This window comes from Puntigrus tetrazona, chromosome 5, assembly GCF_018831695.1.
Source record: "Puntigrus tetrazona isolate hp1 chromosome 5, ASM1883169v1, whole genome shotgun sequence".
Taxonomy (NCBI): domain Eukaryota; kingdom Metazoa; phylum Chordata; class Actinopteri; order Cypriniformes; family Cyprinidae; genus Puntigrus; species Puntigrus tetrazona.
Genome location: NC_056703.1, coordinates 26,923,496 through 26,943,868, shown reverse-complemented (window position 1 = coordinate 26,943,868; position 20,373 = coordinate 26,923,496). Strand labels below are relative to the sequence as shown.

The 20,373-nt window shown below is 36.9% G+C and overlaps 1 protein-coding gene across 2 annotated transcripts; it reads right to left on the bottom strand.

Moving 5' to 3' along the window:
• Nucleotides 1-3,088: 3,088 nt before the first annotated feature.
• LOC122344954 (transcription factor COE2) lies at nucleotides 3,089-19,748 on the bottom strand. 2 transcript variants are annotated; one of them, XM_043238626.1, is made up of 16 exons: nucleotides 19,213-19,748; nucleotides 17,779-17,935; nucleotides 17,350-17,407; nucleotides 17,073-17,128; nucleotides 16,895-16,968; nucleotides 15,606-15,674; nucleotides 8,375-8,456; nucleotides 6,846-6,987; nucleotides 6,511-6,641; nucleotides 6,261-6,387; nucleotides 6,059-6,147; nucleotides 5,900-5,965; nucleotides 5,383-5,560; nucleotides 4,153-4,338; nucleotides 3,870-4,037; nucleotides 3,089-3,494 (listed from the first exon to the last, which is right to left on the bottom strand). In XM_043238626.1, exons 1-16 carry the CDS (start codon nucleotides 19,344-19,346, stop codon nucleotides 3,463-3,465), a joined length of 1,749 nt encoding a protein of 582 aa, XP_043094561.1. In that variant the 5' UTR covers nucleotides 19,347-19,748; the 3' UTR covers nucleotides 3,089-3,462. The 2 variants fall into 2 exon arrangements, with proteins under 2 accessions (XP_043094561.1, XP_043094560.1); XM_043238625.1 differs by having other exon boundaries at nucleotides 3,089-4,037.
• Nucleotides 19,749-20,373: the final 625 nt, after the last annotated feature.

Genomic DNA, 20,373 nt, shown 5'->3' with positions numbered 1-20,373 from the left:
CATCAGAGGCCAACAAAATAAAGAGGCAATTGATTGACAAGTGTATGCTCAACCAAAGGCATGCTATCACACACACAAACATAAACAGAGGCAGCAGGTGCTCCTACTTGGATTTTAATTACATGATCTCTGATTCATCTAATTGATATGCTAATAAGGGTGTAATTAATGCATGAGAGAGAACATCCGCAACCTCTATTAATTAATGAATAATCATCATATATGCCCTTGCATATTTAATCACACATGCATTTATCAGGTTTTTGTTTGTTTGAATTAGTTTCTGAAGAAATGTTTTGCTTGATGCAATCATCGAGAATCATGCAGCAATACGTTTAGGAAGTACGGAAAGCATAAGTGACAGATTCTCCTCGAGTTTCCAGAAAACAAAATGATATTAAAAAGTAAACCAATAATGCACTTACACCTAAAACAACAGCAGAATCGTGAGTTACATACTTTTATCATTTTCTTATATACATACTATGACAATTTCCTTTTAACCTCATCCTCCTTTTTATTATAATTTGATCTCAAATTGAACTCAAACCACTCGAATGTGAGAGCAACAGTCACTTTGTCTCCCTCACCCAGTGCTCATCTGTGATCGTGGTGAATTAAGCATAAAGGTAATGATATTATATGACTGCAGGCATGCTTTTCCATAGACTGAATGCTGCTTCGAGCTGTGGGTGATTGATGGCCCAACAGACTCCAAGACAATTAGCTAGTGGATTTTCCTCTATCGCTGGGCATTGTGTGGTATCCATCTGCTGCCACTTGGAATGAGTTTAATTCGTTATTCAACCAGCAACCGTCTCAGGATAATTAAGACTTCAGTTATATGTCGGTTCACACAAATCCATTCATCCCAGTGCATGCTTCTCTCACGTTTCAGATATTTGAAGCTGTGGTGTATTTTTGTTGCTGTTTGTTTGTTTTTGTATTCTATCTTTACTTAATTTATAGCATTTTTAGTCGCGGTATAGATCCCCAAAAGTGAACTTCGCCGTGTATATTTCTACGAGATGGATAGGATCGGGGTTGTGGGGAATAACAACAAATTTCGTATCATATGCACGCCAAACACGTGCGTGTCATATATAAGCAAAAGTCAGTTAAATGGTAAATGACATGGTGGATGAGAAATTGAAGATTTTATGAAATAGAAATAGCCGCATTTTAAATCATATAATACCTTTAGAACAAACACCAGTGTATAATTGTGTTTAATCATAACGACCCAGTTATTCATTGAAACGTATAGAAAATTAGCAAGTAAAAAATAGTTGTCAAAATGGTGGCACTTTAATAATAAATGATCGTTCTCTGATACAGTGGTGCGGAAGCATGTAAGCCTATTCCATATTCTGACAAAAATAAGAAGCACATGTACTACAGATTTATGTGGAATTGGACGCCTGGCCAAAATGTATTTAGCACATGTGTGTGAGAGAAACATTCTGTTTTTGTTTTGAGAGACACACAAGGGACTCTTTTTGTGTTTTCCATCTGCCATCGACGCCCAGGGGACCCAGAGAGGAGGTGGGAACCTGGAAGAGTTGTAATGTACTTCAATAAAGGATTCGACAAATGTGTGGCCTCTAATGTTACAAAAAAAAACATGTATCGTCCAAATCCATGGCTTAAACCTTTGACCCTTTGCGTTTAACTCCAGCAACTCAGTGGGTATCTAATCTAATGTCAAAGTACTGATAATTATTGAGATTATATACCGTTTTGCTCAAACTGTCTGTGTGCTGTATACACATTTAGGCAGAATATGCAGCGAAAGATACGAATTTTGATAAAGATACGAAGGATTTTGCTAACCCAACTAGTGAAGCTCTCTATCACTCAACATGCCTTTAAATACACTTAATGGCATGCCTCCAAAAATGAAAATTCTGGAAATCATGCCGTCCAAAAAAAGTGATTTTGAGAAAGTCTAGCTAAAACAAGTAGCTAATTCACATGGCTCCGGTCCATAAGTTAAAATCAATTGCATTCATGAAGACATTTTAACTTTAAACCATCGCTTCTGTCCAAAATACCACTCTGCACTCCATTATAATCTATCACTTAGGTTTTCTCAAACCAAAGCTCACCCTCATATTTGTTTGGAGCTGTTTTTACTTGTTAACTGTGTTTGATCTGTGCACATCTCTCTCCTCAGATTCAAGTAATGGTTTTAAAATCACTTATTTCTTTATCACACGCAAAGCTTTTCTTTAATTTGTGAGGATTACTTGTTGATTACTGTGAATATTGTTGATGTTTATCAGCTGTTCGATTTCGTTCTGCGAGCACCAATTCATCGCAGAGGATCCATTAAGCGATGAAATGCTACCAAAATCTGTTCAAATGAAGAAACAATGTCATCTACGTCAAGGCCTGAGGGGAAATACATTTTCAGCACATTTTCATTTTGGGGGTGAATCATTTCTCTAACTACAGCCATGAATTTGGTTTGATGGGAATTAATGGGCATGCGGAAGGGGAAAAAGCTTTTAGTGCATCCCAGAAATATTTTGAAGCGCTAATAATATGAAAACACGTTCATAAATAACAAGATCTGATCTACCGCTATAAATCTGAGAGTGGTGGTGATCACTGATCTATTGAACAGAATTATTAATCCTTCATGTTCTTGTCCTCTTGACTTGACAAAGTAGATTCTAACAAACACTTTCTTAATAAAGTTAAAAATGACTAAAACATTCCCTGTACATTTAACAACAAAACTCTTGTACATGTAAAAATCTACAGTCACTATTTTAATATGAATAACAAAATGACAACATATAAAAGGTTTACAGAAAAACAAATACAATTAGATAACAATAACAATAGCAAATACAATTATGGTTCCTTATATTAGTACTTAACCTAAAAATATAACTTATATAGTTTCTGTCATTAAATAAGTCAATATATGAGGTAATCAGTTCATAAACCTAAACCTAAATAGACATTTTCTGTTTCTCTAAATGAAAAGCCTGATATATGCTTTCAAAAAACACAATTTCAGTTGAGGGATGTAGATCTATCAGCATAAAAACTGTTCTGACACAACTGACATCCCTTTTACTGGCATCTACTGCGGTGAAAGTCTATTGACCAACGTGTCTGTCAAGAACATATGGCCAGAAATGTGTAACAGTCTCGAGTCTTATGTTTTCCGATAAAATTATTCCTCTTTTGGCATTTTGTGGCTGGAAGAACCTTTAAGTAACACCATCCCTTTGGCAACCTCCTCGCAATCAGAGGCAAACGGTGTGCATAGAGCGGACATGTTTTAAGAAGGTTCCCAAAATCTTCTGAAGATGTCGTTGTGGTCTCTAATAATCTTGATGGGTCATCATCAGAAGATCTTTTTCACTCATTGTGGCTTGTGAGAGACAACATTGGTGTCAGTCCAGTTTTAGCCACTAACTGCAGAGCTTATGAATGAAAAATCCTCTACATTGGGGGAACCACAAGGCCTGTCATTGCTGGAAATGATGAAGAAAAAGAGGTTATAACGGTAACATATAGCTATATCAGATCATTGAGTAAACAGTTATTTCACTATGCCTGTCTGGATTTGTGTGATGTTTTAATTTTGGACTCTCTTTCTAACGGCACCCATTCACCGCAGTTGATCCACTGTTGAGCAAGTGATGTGAAATTCTCAGAATCTGTTCTACAAGGAACTAATTCTGACGGCAAGTACATTTTTACATTTTGGGTTGACTATTCCTTTAATTAGCACAGTATCCAAAAATAATGCCATGTCATTTTGGAAAGTTGAACAAATAAAGTATGATTTGTAATGTGCTACCAAGGGCTTACAGAACCTCGATCAAAAGAAAGAAGATCTCTAGTACCTCTAAAGCTAGAGCCTCCCGAGGTCTGGCAAACAGGTGATGGTGAACCCTGCGGTCTCAGGACAGGAGCAAAGGCACTTTTTTGTTTGTTCGAGGATGGGAAAGACGTAAAAGGCAAAAGGGAGGATGAAGAACTGGAACCAGGCACGGTGGGGCTAGACGGCATGACTGAAAACAAAGATTTTTTGATCGTTGTCAAAATTCATTCTGTATTTTCAGAGAAAGGATCATTAAAAATGACAGGCGCAAAGGATCTAAGTTAAACTAAAAGCAAAAAACTCACTAGCATAAGGAGAGCTGTTTGGTGAGGCACTGTTAAAGCCAGGTGACCCTGAAACACCCAGACTACTCATGGGCACGGCTCCGTAACTCGCACTCATGCCTCCATTGGATCCATAACCTGACTGTTGAGGGGTTGATGCTGAAGGGTAGCCCCGCGGTGACAAACTGCTTGGGTTTCGGTTGTAACCTTAAAAAAAAAGAGAGATTAGGCTCAATGAACTATTTTTTTTTCTTAAAAAATAGCACAATGAAACAAATGAAGAGAAAAAAATGGGGGTGGGGGTCTGATTTCATGCTATGCCCTCTGTAGAGAACACCAGGATTAAGTTAAAGAAGAAGAAGAAAAAAAACTTGTACAGGCAAAAAAATTTAATAAAATAAAAATTCTCTTTTCACGAATCAATTGTCCAAGCAAACTTTGAAATAATATTTTAATGCATGCAACTTGTGTAAAATGCCCATAAATTGGTATTTCCATTCTATACAGTGTATCCATACACTGTATTTAATTTGCATGTTAATGTGCTTTTGAAAGGAAGATAAAAAGAAGTGCCCATAAAAGAAAAAGAGCGAAGAGAAATTTGGTCATAAGTGTATGCCTGTTAATCTGAAGGAAACACACACACATATTTGGAACACCAAAATATGTTACAAACACGTCACCACGAAAAACATGTTTCCTTGTAGAACCAGTATATTTTAATATATATAAAACGGTTAGGTCTTGGATTCTGATTGGTCAGACAGCACTTCCATGACCTCTTCACTCAATGGTTCCGTGTATCACTTAGCAGCACCCTTAGCAACATAAACAATCAATAATTTCAGGTATGATTATATACGTTCTTATGTCTATTCGTTTATACTGTAATGACACTTGCGATCTCAAGCCACGCCACAAATAATTTTTTAAAACCATAAAGATGGAAAACAGATGTTTTCTCATACTAAGAGATAAACAGATGTACGTGTAAGAAAATATCACATATGCTGGTGTTATGTAAAGTTTAATGATTCAGTAGGTTATGATTGTTTAATAATATAAAGCAAATATTAAATTAAAAACAACTATATCTGTAAATTAATTCTGGAGACTTTTCTTATCCAATGATGAAAAATCATTTAACCCTTAAAACTGTTCAAAAGGTATCATAAAAATGTGTATTCATGTGAAAGATCGATGAATGAGACAGACTTCTGAACAGTAGGCCAGTTGTCTTAGGGTCGTCACCTTGGCTGCTGGTTTGCCCAGGTTCTCCAATGCTTACACCCAGCTGGGTGGGATAAGAGCTGAGGCCCATGACGCTGCCATGGACGGGAGAACTTGGCATGGCCTGCAGCTGACTGTGAGGTCGTGGCACGCTGTACAGAGCCTCAGCTATGTCTGCCGCCCGTTTCAGCAACATGTCCTGCTCCAACAGAACATCAAAGATTCATTTGTAGTTGCAAATAAGCTAATTTGTTTAATTAACCACATTTCCTTGCTTGAAGTACAAATCATACTCTATAGAACATTTTTATGTTATGTTGAATACTATTCACGTTGAGATGATCAGAGGAAACTTGAGGAGTCCATGCCAAAGGGTAACATGCTAAATAATTGCTCATTACAATACCTATAACTAACATATTGGTTTATTTGTCCTTCTAAAGCACATATTCCTGCACGGCCATACTCAACATCCGAAAGGAAATCAATATTATTAACTCATTAATTAACATTATATCTACTGCAATTCAGTGGTTACCTGATTGCTGGTGGCATTTCCATAGAGTGATTCAACAACGTCTGCTGCTCTTTTGAGTAACATTTCCTAAAAGAGAGAATATCAGAACAAAAAAAATGTTTGTTTGTACTTTATACACTTTATAGTATATGTCGTGAGCATATAGCAATATTTTCAAACCTTTGCCAATTTGTCGGGGTCACCAGGATGTCGAGGGATCAGCTTTTGAAGTCTTTGGAAACCATAGTCAATAGTTGGCTCATTCAGCGCTAGAGATAACAACACTAAGTAAGAATCCATTCATCCCTCTAGACTACATATTCCACCGTCTGCATAAATCCAACAGTATGTAATTTGATAAAGGAAACAGGTAAGGCATCACCTGTATAAATAAAGCGTCCTGGAGCTCCTTTGCAGAACTGCTTGGATTTGTAAGACAGCGTAACTTCTACAACCCCTGGTATGTGTCGAGGAGGAGTTTGAACTCGGATAGCATGAGGAGTGATTAACTGCATGAATAAAGACAACCTCTTAAACTTAATTGTGACAGAATGCTGGTGCTCAGTCCTTGAGTCAATTCACAAAATATTATAAAATCTTTCCCTGTAGAGAAAGTATGTACAAGTGCATACCTCGCTCCACACGAGCATGCTCCCGAACACCACCTGCAGACCGTCAAAGAAGTTTTCTCCAATCACAATTACCATAGCCCCGCCTGTAGTCCAACCTTCACTGGGGCTGATGGCTTTAATGCAGGGAGTAGCTGCAATAGAGAAACGGCAACAACGAAAATGACATTAAAGGTGGAAAAAAATGAAAAAATATAAGTTCTACTTGACCACAGAGCTACTCGCTTCTACTCTTTCAGATAACTTAGAGCTGCCCTTCCGGCTTCATGGTGAAAACTTCGGTTTAATGTAAATCTCGACAATTAAATGTAGCTTTTAAAGTAATTTCTGAATCTCACCGTATTCCATGCTATTCTCCACCGTCTCATTAGAATCCGTTCTACGAGAGCGACGTCCATGTTTAGAGTTGTTGTGCACAAACATATTATCAGAAATTGCTAGCACAGGTCCATCCACACTGACTGTAGTTGACAAAACCACCTATTGGAATGCAAAGAAAGACATATTAATAATACAAAGAGTTTAAAGGTGATTTGTGCGGTACAACCTTTAGATGTCATGCCATAAGTAAAAAAAAATTCTAATTTCAAAATATGATTGATGATATCCTAGCAATGCCCTCTTTAGAAACTTCAGTAACACGTTATTTTAGGGTCTCTTAACTAGATGCTTATTAACATGCATATTACTACAATATTAGCAATTTATCAGTAGTAATTAAGCACATATTAATGCCTTATTCTACATGACCTTATTCTACATCCCTAATCCGACCCAATATCTAAACTTAAACTATTAATCAGCCAATAAGGAATTTATGAGGGAAATGCGTATTCCCAGTTCTATACTCTTACAGAAACGCTTACTGTTGATTTAAAATGAAATGTTTTATAGCTCTTTTTGAATCAGTTGCCTTCAAGAGCATTATATGAACCATTTAATGAATAAAACAAATCACTGACAAGCTCATGATCTACACTCGAATAAATAATTATAATAATTTGGTTTTAAACCATATACCAATGTGGTTTTAATTAAGTGGTTTCAAAGTGAAACAAAAGATCATATGAAGCCAATGAGAGCATAATTGCTAGAGATGAAAAACAACATGTAAACTCACAAAAAAATTAAATGCACAAAAATGAATAAGCAAGGACATCAGGGAAATGAAGAGTGAGGGATGAAATGTCCGATTGTGGCTCCAGTAGTGAAAGACAAGTGGGAGGAAGTAAAGCAGGAGGGTCCCCAGTGAGTACTTCCTGGGTCACAGAGCCTGACCTTCCCCATCTGGAGCCCATCACTCAAACCCTGACAACTTCCTGAAGCACCTTGGCTGATTTCCTGATCCTTGCTTCTCATACTTTTCTGATTTTTCTCTGATCACCCTCTGTCTCTTATGAGATTTTGCATTCAGACACTTAATCTGTATCACACTCTCTTTTTATTCAAAACTACATAACACAAGCCTGGCCCCTGAAGAACTGCTGTATGTGTTATCAAAAATGATAAGAAAAGCTACCATTGCGCATAGAGTTCATTGGTAAGTTGCCTTCCAGTAGAAAAACATGAAACAAGATAATCAAAATTGCATACAATATTAAGACTTTTCAGAGAATGTATTTCTTTTTCATGTTTTTGCTTGCTTGTTTTCTAAACTGTACATAAAGCATCTTAATGTGTAAAAAATACACATTTAAGAGATACATTCTCTGACAAACAGTAATGTCTAAAGCAAATTCACTTGATATGTGAAAAAGTTTAAGGAGTTTAAGGATGTTTGGATATTTTATATATATTAGACACAACTCATTGTGAACTATTTCTGCATTTTTCAAATACCATTAGTTTGCAAATGAATGATTAATACCTGAAATCTCCTCATGTCTCGGGGATTCCCTGCTGTCTTCAGGCAATTTTGATTGCACTTTAGGAAAAACTTCAAGAAAAATCTGTGGGAAACACACACACACAAAGAAAAAACAAACAGACAAAATGTAAACCACTTGATGAGTATTACATTTACACTTACATATAGTCATTTAGCAGATGCTTTTATCAAAAGTGTCAAATGAGGGCAATGGAAAAATCTAAATCAACAAAAGAGCAATAATGTGCAAGTGCTATGAAAAGTCTCTGTTAGTACACGTTGTAACGCAGTACACATAGCAAGGTTTATATATATATATATATATATATATATATATATATATATATATATATATATATATATATATATATATATATTAGAAAAGATTAGAGAGCTAGTGATAGAGGGTTTTTTTAAACCTTTCAAACAACATTTATTTAATTATATAATCAACAAAAAGAAAACAGTTTTCTTAAAGTGTTGTTGTTTAGGGTCAAATAAAGGTGGAAGAGATGTTTTTTTAGCCGATCCTTGAAGATGGCTAAGAACTCAGCTGCTTGGATTGAGTTGGGCAGACCATTCACATTCTGTATTAATTGTAAAAGTTTGATAACTTGTAAAAGTTTAAAATAATTTTCCAGACAGGAACCACAGAACCAGTCCATCCCATAATCAGGGTGAATAAGTCGAGCCGATAAAATATCTGAGATTGAACAAGCGTGCTTGCTAATTTTTGTTCAGCAAGTTTGCAAGAGGTTAGCCCATAAACAGTGCATCCGAACCACTATCTGGCAACCCTCTCACAACACACTTTCAGGGTTTTGTTAGCTGTTTCATACCCGTGCTCCACGTACCATTCACTTTAACTACATGATAAACTTTTCAGTCCTTAATGAAATCATAGAGCACAGCTGCAAGCAGGCAAATGAAAGCACATCGAAACGCACACATTAACATGCATTAGTCACTCCCCCACTCACTTAGCATGCAAATCTCTAAGCCTCACTGCCTTGCACCTTCTGCCATGTATCCATTCACTGCATCATAATTAGACCCATCTTGCATAATTAATTAGGACTCCTGGAAAACCTTGCAACTTCAGCACAACACCCCTCTATCTCAGTTTTGTCACGAGGAAAAGTTTCATAATAACAATGCAAGTTTTGCACTGATGTGATATCTAGATTTCTTGGAGTAGTCTTCATAGTGGGCTATGATAAATATTTTGCAATGAGATTATTATATATGCACAATGACTATAATATATATAAATATATATATATATATATATATATATATATATATATATATATATATATATATATATATATATATATATATATATATTTAGATATAATATATATATATATATATATATATATATATATATATATAGAAAATATATGTAGAAACACACACACACACACATTCAGTGACATACAAATTATGTAAAAGTGTTGAATAAATAAACATAAAAATTTGTGTGATGAGTAACTATATAGTTATATATATATATATATATATATATATATATATATATATATATATATATATATATATATATATATATATATATATATGATTCTGAAAGATATATATTTTTTTACTATAAAATTATAATATTTACTTTTTTATTAAATAAATGCAGGCTTGGTAAAGATGCATAGATTTGATTACTATTACTGCAATTATATAGAAAATTAATTAAATACATTATAAATTAAATAATTAATACCAATTAAAAATATTTTAAATAAATCATTTTGATTGATTTTGCCATTTCTTTAGCAGACTTTAGCAGAAAATTGAGTAAATCTGATAGCATTTAACACTTGAACAGCAAGTAATATCCATTATTAGACAGAATGCTGACCACGGACTGAAACAAAAGCTGAGAAAGAGACATTATTCGGATATTCGGAACCATCACTCATCAGTATTTCCCCTGTCCATCTCACCTCCCTCCCATTCCGTCTTAGAAAAACAAAACAGTGTCATGACATAGAGGGAGAGGGGGAAGGAAAATTAGGAAACCAGATGTGCAGCATCGAAACACTGACATGCTGAAAAGTTTGAGCAGCAATACATCAACGACTGCATGCCACATGTTTGTGAGAATAGCCACTTGTTTGCACGAAGATTCAGATTTATATCACAACATCGTGCAAACCAAAACAACATTTTGAATGTAACTGTGAAGACGCAAACCATGATGTACGGCAATAATGCACTGATACTCACGTTTTTGTATACATACATGTATTACTGTTCTGTATCTATTGGATTCATCATCAAATAAGCAATCCAAAAAAAAAAAAAAACCCCAAAAAACAATAACAACAAAAAGGAGGATAAAATGTTGTGCTGAATAGTGTGTTGTAGGTGAGGATTGTGGGGGAGCCTCGGAGGGGTTTTGGGTAGCAGAGGTTAGTTAGGGCTGGTCATAAATACTCTGGGCTCCCAGAATCCCTTGGCAGACTTTGGGGCCAGACTGGTCGAGGGGTTAACAGGGCACGTTCCCAACCTCTGACCCCACTAACAGGGCACGCATAGAAGCTCTAAAAATCAATACCTCCATCACCACATACCACACCAGGACCTTTCACACGTGCTTTCACAACTAAGAAAAATAAAAGCAACCAACCAGCACACTGTGTGTAAAAAAAAGATCGTTTTCATTATCTGCTTGAAAAAATGTATCAGAACTCACGGGAGCCTTCGTTTTACATTAGCCTATTAAAAATGTGCAAAAATTCTTTATTACATTCTTCAGTATTTTATTTATTATCAGCATGACAATGTAAGTGATAAAAAGTGTTTAAAAAATTGCCATCATGCACATGGCACGGGCTCAACAAGGTGTGCGAAGCCTGAAAATGCAGGTTTTCACAGTGTTGTGTTTCATTTGAGGAAAGGAAATCTGAACTTTTAAACACAAGTTGACATGCTCGTGACACATTTGCTCAGAATGGCACAGAAACTTATCTATTTTATATTAATTTAACAACATAAGTGTTCTGTGGGGTTTTTTGTCATTATGGTCGTTAGCTAGGAAAACTCTTTTACTATCTATGGCTCACACAGCACTATAAAAAAGTGCCTCAAGAAATACTAGTTAACTAGAGTTTTCCCCCTAATTAAGCATTTTCATTTCCTATTCTCATTTTGTTTCCGTGAATGCTCATGCATATTTTCTGTAAAGCACTTTGTAAAAAGGTTTTTCAGTCACATGACTATTTGACTCATCTTCCATATTTCATGACCATCAGTGGGACAAAGAAATGTCAGCGAATACAAAAACATATTAAGAAAGATACTTTGATAATTTGATCACTAAATTTGATTCATACAAATGAATCACCCTAAAGCCCCAACCACATATAACTATATATATATATATATATATATATATATATATATATATATATATATATATATATATATATATATATATATATACATATTATAAAACAAACAAGCGAATAAATTGCTACATTTCTGGTATGGTCCCAGATATGTTTTAAAAAAAATGTTATAATGCTCAATGCTTGCCCGAGTATGTCTGTGTAAGCACAGATTTATTTATTTAACGAGAAAAAAAAAATCTGAAGCCTTCATCTTTGTGGGGAAACAAAGGCAGGGCAATATGCATGAATACAGGAGTGGCAGATAGGAGAAAAGAAGGAAAAGATGTCTGCTTAATTAGCCAGTAATGATAGGATCTGACAAACAACATCTGTTTCCAAATTGGGAGTGTGTTTGTGTGAAGGGGGGGATTGAATGGAGGATGCCAGCACTCACTTTACTGAGCATCTCAAACAGAACAGCTTGATGTGAGTTTAGCGATGCAGCTTTCAAAAAAAAAAAAAAAAAAAAGAAAAGCTCAAGACATTTTAAGTGCCATAAAAAATGCGATGGGTCCACTCATCTTGAGATATTTTACCTATAAATACCTGTCTGATAAAATTAACCCTCTGCATCACATGCTGTCATGGGTAGAGATATATATGTGAGCCTGTGTGTGTGTGTGTGTGTGTGTGTGTGAAGGCACCAGTGCTTGACTGTCTTAAATTTCACTAATGAGTTAATGATGCCCCCTGGTGCTAGCCTGGCCCCTATGTTTGTTTGTGTGTGTGTCTGCTTGCCAGCAATCTGGAGGAGATCCAGAAGATCTCGTCCTCCAAGCTAAAATCTGCGTGCCTCAATGTCCCACTTTCTCTGCAGAAATGTATTCCGTTTTTGTGCATACTGCAGCTTTTGGTATATATTCATCAGAACAGATGCCCTGAATTAGTTTGCATCATTGACGTGCATTTGTCAGAGATCAGACAATCTGTGTGCATATGTCTATGTGTGTGTGTGATGACTCTGTCCGGACTCGGGTCGGGGTTGATAGGGCCATTGACAGCTTCCCAGCGGGCCTGCTGTGAGCCCTGTCAGTCTCTCTACTATTTTATGCCTCCCATTCTCCTTCAACACATTTCCTCCCTCTCGCTCCCCCCTCACTCCTGTCTGCATGTGTACACATTTGCTATGGATTAGCCACGGACATTATATTTTAACACCATAGGCAGCACTGTTCCTCGCAGCAGTGACTCAAATCACCTTTCCAATTCATGCTCAATCTATTGTATTTAAAGCAGATGGATTTCAATCCGAGTTTAGAAACGTTAAATCTTAAAATATGATCCAGAGAAGTAGATGCAACCAGTGCTAAATTCCAAAGAGAATTTCAAGCGTGAGATCAGCTTTTTGTTCTGCCGTCCCCTTGACATGTTCTACAGTGGGTAGCATTTGCTGGGTGTTGGTTCTGCTGCAAAACTAAAATTTCCCTTCAGGATCAGTTAATTGTCTTTCTATTGATCCAGTAGTTTCGCACTCCTGTGGGTTTGATTAGCAAAGCGAGTGGGGACAGATGGTACCATTCCTATTACTGTGATTTTTTTTCCCCCCAAATCAGAGTATTCACCGCAGAGAGAACTAAGCATGCGAATCAAGCGTTACATCAGACCAGTCTTCGAAACAACAACCCCAAGCGTGTTCAATTTTTAGTCAACAGTGTGAGTCAAAATCTAACCAGTACTGTTGTTACTTTTTTATTATTATTCTCGTTACATTTTGAAATCGGGATTTCATTCATTCAAAGGTAATGTTTGTACAGTACACACATTAGTACTCAGAATTAAAATAGAGGACTGGTATACGTCCAAATTCTTTGGAGATACTGCAGGTTGCTAAATTATTCTCCTCTTCTTTTCAGCAATCATCGGAACAACTTTCGGAAACAGTTATGACAAAAGAAAACAAACAAGAACAAATAAGCATACCAATCCATCAGCTTTAATTATTCTATTGACAAGATTATACCATATTGATTATTTAAGTTAGTTTCCACAAAACCCACTATGGGATTGATCCCCTTTCAACCCTCTCTTTCTTTCAACCCCCACTGGTCATACACATCCATTTATTGAACCTGTGTGGTACTGACTTGCTAAACCTCAAGCTGTTAGCCATACAGCTGTACATTTACCACAAAGGCCGGATATAGCGGCACTTCAGAAACATTTATTATCTCTAATTAGTGCTTCTACTTCGACAAACTTTTCCTAATCCAATTTAGGCATGTTTTCTCAACACTACACAACTGAAAATAAATTGACATTTTACTTGCATTTACTTAACTGAAAGGTTTCTTAAACTACTCATACCTTACCCCAGTTATTTTTACAATTAAACAATAAATACTACGTTTTTACAAGTGATCGTGATGGTTTGGTTGATGATCGGTTTAGTCAGTATACCAACATAGGCCAACCGAAATGTTAATTAACATCCTTATTGTTTCGGACATTTTAAAAATAGCAGCTTTCATCTAGAGGATCAAAGTATGTGGCCAAAGCACACTGGTGGTATTGATCAGTCATGGACTGTTGGATTGACTAAGTTGGTCTTTAAATCAATTTAATTTGCACATGGGCACAAACACATGATAAGACATAATGACAAACCAGCTAGCATAAATGAAGGTTTCAAATGTGGCAAAATTAGTATGAAATATAACATATGGACAGGTAATGTTACAAAGCTAGGCCGTAAACTCTGGCAGCAAGAAGAACCGAGGGGAGATGTGGGGCTTAATGTGACAAAAGCCTCCTTCAGGATCAGCTGAGAGCCATTCTCTCCCCTTCTGCTAATAACTGGATTAGTTGTGGAGGCAGAAAGGGGGTGGAGAGACAGACAGACAGAGCAGCAGGTCCAAACAAAACGGACACAGATTAAAAAAGGAGGGGGGGTGTAGGTGCTTTGGGATCACAATTCCCACATGCATTGGGGAGGTATCCTGATGAGGCTGACTAATTATATCAATATTAGGGAAAAAGGTTCTAGGTGGCAAAAAAAGAAGAAAACGAGAGAGTGAAGATTAAATAATGTAGAATTCAGTACTGAAAATTCAATTTTACGAATTTTCTGATCTAATGAATGTATTTAAAGGTATTAAATATAAACAGCGAGCTACAGAGAGATGGGGGAAAGCATCTCTCAATACGGAACATAGCTCTCTGAAACCACTGTTTTGTTGAAACGCTGGGTAAATCTGTCCATGTTTGGAGAATTAAATAAAAAATAGAAAGAACAGACAGGGCAGAGAGAAGAACCAGAGAGAAAACTATAAAAACAGCTGTGGTGCTAAGGAATTCTGGGAAAAATCTAAGACAACAGTCCATTTTTTCCATTCTCGACTTGACAGCGCAGATCCTCAGAGACGCTTTATAAACAACGTTAGCTTGAACAGGATATCAAGCAAGATCTTAGCATAAAGGAAACTGTATTATCCATATCTTTGAACGTTAGCTAGGTTGTGGGAAAAGTATGCACAAGATAGTTTACATGGGGCATTGAAGAGTTGCTTTATGTACAGGAAGAGGATAAATTAAGCAAGAAACAAGCAATGAGGCAAAGAATAAAGAAAGACATTCTCAGAACCCAAACCACTATCTAAAAGTGATATATTTCTGATATTCTTCTGAAATACATACAAATGAACAGGTTTTGTCCCAGAGAGACTTTATTGGGCCTAGTTTAAGAGCTCAAAATTTTTTATCACAACTCAATTGAGCTACCTCATGATGATTAAATCTCTTCCCTTTAATCGGACTGTGTGCACAAATAAATAACTTAAACACGTTCCTGTTTGAGTCAAAAAGAAAAGGTTTGCAACGGGACTTACCTGTCAATGATGACAGGGTCAGATGGTGTCTCATTACGATTGCCGCAGCTTTTTTTCTCACAGCAGCGACTTATGAAAAAGAGAAGATAATGAGTGATTAAAACTTGCTCTATAAGACCACTACAATTAAGACAGGCAAGCAATCTGTCACATTGATTGTCAATGATCAAGCTCAATCACCACTTCTAAAGCGTACACGCACAAATACGACCCTACGCAGAGCAGACACACACACACACACACACACACACCCCATCGGTGGACCTCCTGTCTGTTCACGGGCACGTCCCCCCTCCTATGCACACCCCCCTCCTCATGCACCACGCCACCAGCATAACAAAAGTGCCCCCACCCCTGGCCATCTGCCTATATGCTTTCTCCTTTCCCCACCCCACAGCCCCCGTCAGACAGAGTCACTCCCCAGCTGTGTAGCCTGCCCTCTGCACCCCCTTCCCCATCAGCTCTGTTATTAACCAGCTGTGAGCGCCCACTCGGGCATCTGCTGGCTACACAATGGGGGCAGAGCCAATTCTGACTCCCCCTCTGCCCTCCCTAATGCTGTCCTCAAGCCTGAGGTCACTGCACACCCCCGTCTCTTCTGTCTCCTGTGACACTTGCTGTTCCTCTTTCTCTTAGCCCAGCTAACATACACTCTTTATAGACATTAACTTTTGCTTATTGTTTGGTTGAACATACAATTCTCCTGAAGATGTATTTCTTTTATTTATAACATCTAGGGATTGAACCACAGAAGCTCCTACTGTTATTACTAACCTTACTCAAGACAAGATAGCGTGTATTTTTACAATATTTTGGTGGATTAATTTGAGGATGTTCTAAGCAAATGTCTTCTGCAGGGGCTGAAATCAGTCATAAATCAACGCAACTCAATATTTCGTAGTATTTCTTATGTACATCAATTAATTTCCAATATTTGAGTACCATGCTTTAATTATGAGGTTGTGGCCTCGTCCTAGGATAGCAAGTTAGCATTAGTTATGCTATAGAAGAACAAGAACCTTTCAGTTAACAGTTTCTAAAGTAACTTTTTTTCTCAGCATGATGAACACTTTAACAAAACTTTTGCGATTATAAAGAACCATTCCAAGGATGTTTTTCATGGAACCATTGATGCCAATAAAGAACTTCATTATTAAGAATGTAGGTAAACTGATGTAAAGTGTGGGTCGTCGTAGAGAAAACTGAATTTTCTGCACGCTCAAAACTATTCATCCCTATTAAACGGTACCTTGCAGATCAATACAATTGCTCAGTTACTTTTTCCTCACCTGCACATGACCTCGTGAGTTAGCAGAACACGGCACATCTCGGGATTCTTGTTCTGTCCCTCATACGATATAGGCTGAACCACGAAAAAACAGAAGTAAAAAGAGGTCATCAACACATTATAGAGTGTCTCTCATGGCTAAAAGGCTTTCTACCTCTAAAAAGAAGATGATGATTTACCTGTTTAGTGACGGAATCAATGAGACGTGCATAAAGGTCTTGTTCTGTGCGAACACCTGTCAACAATAGCAACAAACAAACCTTGTTAATGCCGTATAGAAATCATATTCGGAACAGCATTGCCATTGGATCAAATAGTATGAAACAGTTTTTGAAAACAAAATTTTTTACATGCCTATTTTACACATAATATGATAACTTAATTATCTGCGAAGACTAAATGTTGAATGCTTTATGTCGCAACAGAAAGAATAATTATCTATGTGGACGAGCATACCATTACTGTAGAGGAGCTGGAGTTTGTAGTGAGTTCCATTATTGGTCTTTTCCCCTGTCTGCTCCTTAGAAGAACAGCGAGGACAGACATGGAAAGAACAAAGTTTTGATTACGCAAAATTAACATTTAATCACGCATACAAGAGCTCATGATTGAGCAATGTCTATAAATCATGACAACACTAAAAGCACTGCAATATACCTTTTTTATAGACTCATTCACTTTCTCATTCACTTTAACCATCGGGATGCAGGTCAATGTTGCACTGTAATCTAAAATGCAACTAATTTCCCTGCATTTGAAATATTCCTTATGTTCTGTATGTTACAGTTTTGTTTCCTCTCGCAAAGCGCGAGCTTTAAATCTATGTTGAACTGTAGAAGCATCGTCAAACATGTTTGATCGCGTGAGTCAAGTTAAAGAATATACCTTATCCTGCTCCACAAAGTCAACGAACGCTGTCCTCTCCACTTCCACAGGCTGTCCGTTGCGGTCATAGAGCGCCAGGACAAAATGGAAGAAGTTGGACTTTCTGAGATTGGAGGGAGGCTGCTTTTCAAAGTGAGCACGGGATAAGGCCAATCCACTGTGGATGTAGGGTTTTGCAGAATAAAAGCAGACGATTTATATAATTCACATAACAGTTTGTCATATAATACAATCCATTAAAATCAAACGAAAAAAAAAAAAACATATCTACATTTGAAGCCACGTTTCCACTGATTCTGGTAATAAAAATGTTTGCTTGTGCCTGAGTCTTTAAAACCTTGAAGACAGTATTTAAACCCAAAGTTAGTTTGAGCACAAAAATTATTATATAGTCTATATAATTTATAGCATTTTTTTCATAATTTATTACTTGCTCTCACCACATTCGATTCCAAACATTTGTGATTGCAGCTGTATGTGATATAGTTTTATTGTATAAGGACACACTTTAACCCCCCATGTGTAGCTCTAACGGTTCTAATAAAGCCTATAACATTTATAATAAAGACATTTTTTCCTGTAGATTTAAATGCATCAGCAGTTACATGGCTGTTTTCCAGGCGTTACTGTGTTATCTGGCCCGTGCACATCGGTTCATTTATAGAATTATGAAACCGGCCAATTAAAAACAAAAACTCATATATAGCAGATTCGTGTGTTTTCGTTAACATCGTGATGCTTAACTTTTATCCTATTAATAGGCTAGCGTTATTATCACCGCAGCAGTCTACTTTTAATTACCTGATTTTGAATGAGTCATAATAAAACTATCCACTCGTGTAGGCTGTATAGAACGAGTCCTTCGATACCGGCTCAGACGTGCTCAAAGAACGTTAGGCACGAACAATTGCCGTTCAAGTGACGTGCTCAAGCGTTTTAAGTAATATCATCACGACACAAAACGGGTTTGAGTGTATTGTGTTGTTTGCCTCTTTCACTCGGCTCGTGACTCTGTCACCTCAAGCTATTGACAAGCTACTAATCTCAGGATCATTTTACACTCACCGCCTCAGAAGAACCTGACCTGTTGCTAGATATTCTTGCAATGTTATAGAAAACAAAACACATTCTTAAAGTTAACGATATATATATATATATATATATATATATATATATATATATATATATATATATATATATATATATATATATATATATATATATATATATATATCGACTTATTAAGGACTCGTTAAGGTTAATTCTGTCCTGTTGTTTTGGCTGGTCAAAAATAGTAGTCCAGTTTTGTGCGCGAAGGACCGGACAGTTCATAAAGAAATATTTCAATAGGTCGGTGATATTTTTCCACGTACAGATTTCACCTATCCTAATAAAAAGTAATTTGTGTATCTCCATCAGTGCTGAAGAGCCTACCTCTGCGCCGCTATGTTTGCGTCAATAACGCCGACATTCCGCACCCAAGAACGAACAGGATCCATCTCCTCTTCAAAACTTCCCGCTTTCCCACTGATGTCGTTTCTTGTCGGGTGAGCTTGACTCCCGAACATTTAAAACAAATTTGGACCGACAAGGCAACTTCTTGCGCGAAAGCACTAGCCTGTAAAAAGCGGGCGATGTATTCTGGAAGTCCTGCGAATCACTCAGTGAGACAGATGTAAGGATTTCAACCCAGTTCTGGATTCTCTGAGATAGTCCGCGGGGTGCTCCGTGCTTCAAGTTTCTTGGAAACTCGCTTTCTTGGCGTAGATGTGTCCTTCTTCGAGACCCATTCAAGCTGTGTGTGTGTGTGTGTGTGTGTGTAGTCCGCTCGCTCACCTGTTCTACGGGAGCAACACACACTTTCCAAACAAAGTCTGCAGATCTAGCCGCTGCTAGAAATAAAGCCGCTTAAAACATCCGCAAGGTGCTCCGAAGATGTCGCGTGCTCTGCGGATGACCCTGTAACTGCTGAGGATGCTTGAGAACAGGAGGATGCTGAGAGAGTCTGCTGGGACCCATACTATCTGCTGGAGCTCGAAAAAGAGGAGGGGCGAATCCGCTTTCGGAATAATGAAAAGTCCCCCTATTTTTTTTGACGTTCTTGCAGTAACTGACTGCTGAAATATTTAAAGGACACGCTTAGAACATAAGGGTTTATTTTTATTTTTGACGTTAGGCTATTTCGGCTCAGTTTTCATTAAATGTCTACGGACTAGCCTATTTAAAGAACACCACTTTGAAAACGAAAGGCTTATAAATGAGAGTAAAAAAATAATTGTAATAGATTTAGCTACATAATCGTATACAGGCTGCATAATCTTGTATTTAAATATACATTTAAACGCATGATCTTATGATTTATAAACAATTATTAGGCCTTATTTGATTAATTTGCCGTTTTTTCCCTTTGAATTATTATTTGAATAAAAAATGTAAGTAAATGCATCTATTACAAAGAGAAACGAATATTAAATGAGTCTGAACGGCTGACATCTGCGGGTAGAAAGCAGCAGACGGCCAAAACAATGAGATTTTTCTAAACTTTTTTTAGAGCATTTCCTCTCTGTAAGAAGAAGCTTTTCCATCTTTTCTTGC

Coding starts and splice junctions, on each gene's coding strand:
- LOC122344954 (XM_043238625.1), bottom strand. CDS start 19,346: ATGTTCGGGAGTCAAGCTCACCCGACAAGAAACGACATCAGTGGGAAA. Junction 6,388..6,510: donor GCATGCTCGTGTGGAGCGAG/GTATGCACTTGT, acceptor TTATTCATGCAG/TTAATCACTCCTCATGCTAT. Junction 6,148..6,260: donor AGGACGCTTTATTTATACAG/GTGATGCCTTAC, acceptor TGTTATCTCTAG/CGCTGAATGAGCCAACTATT.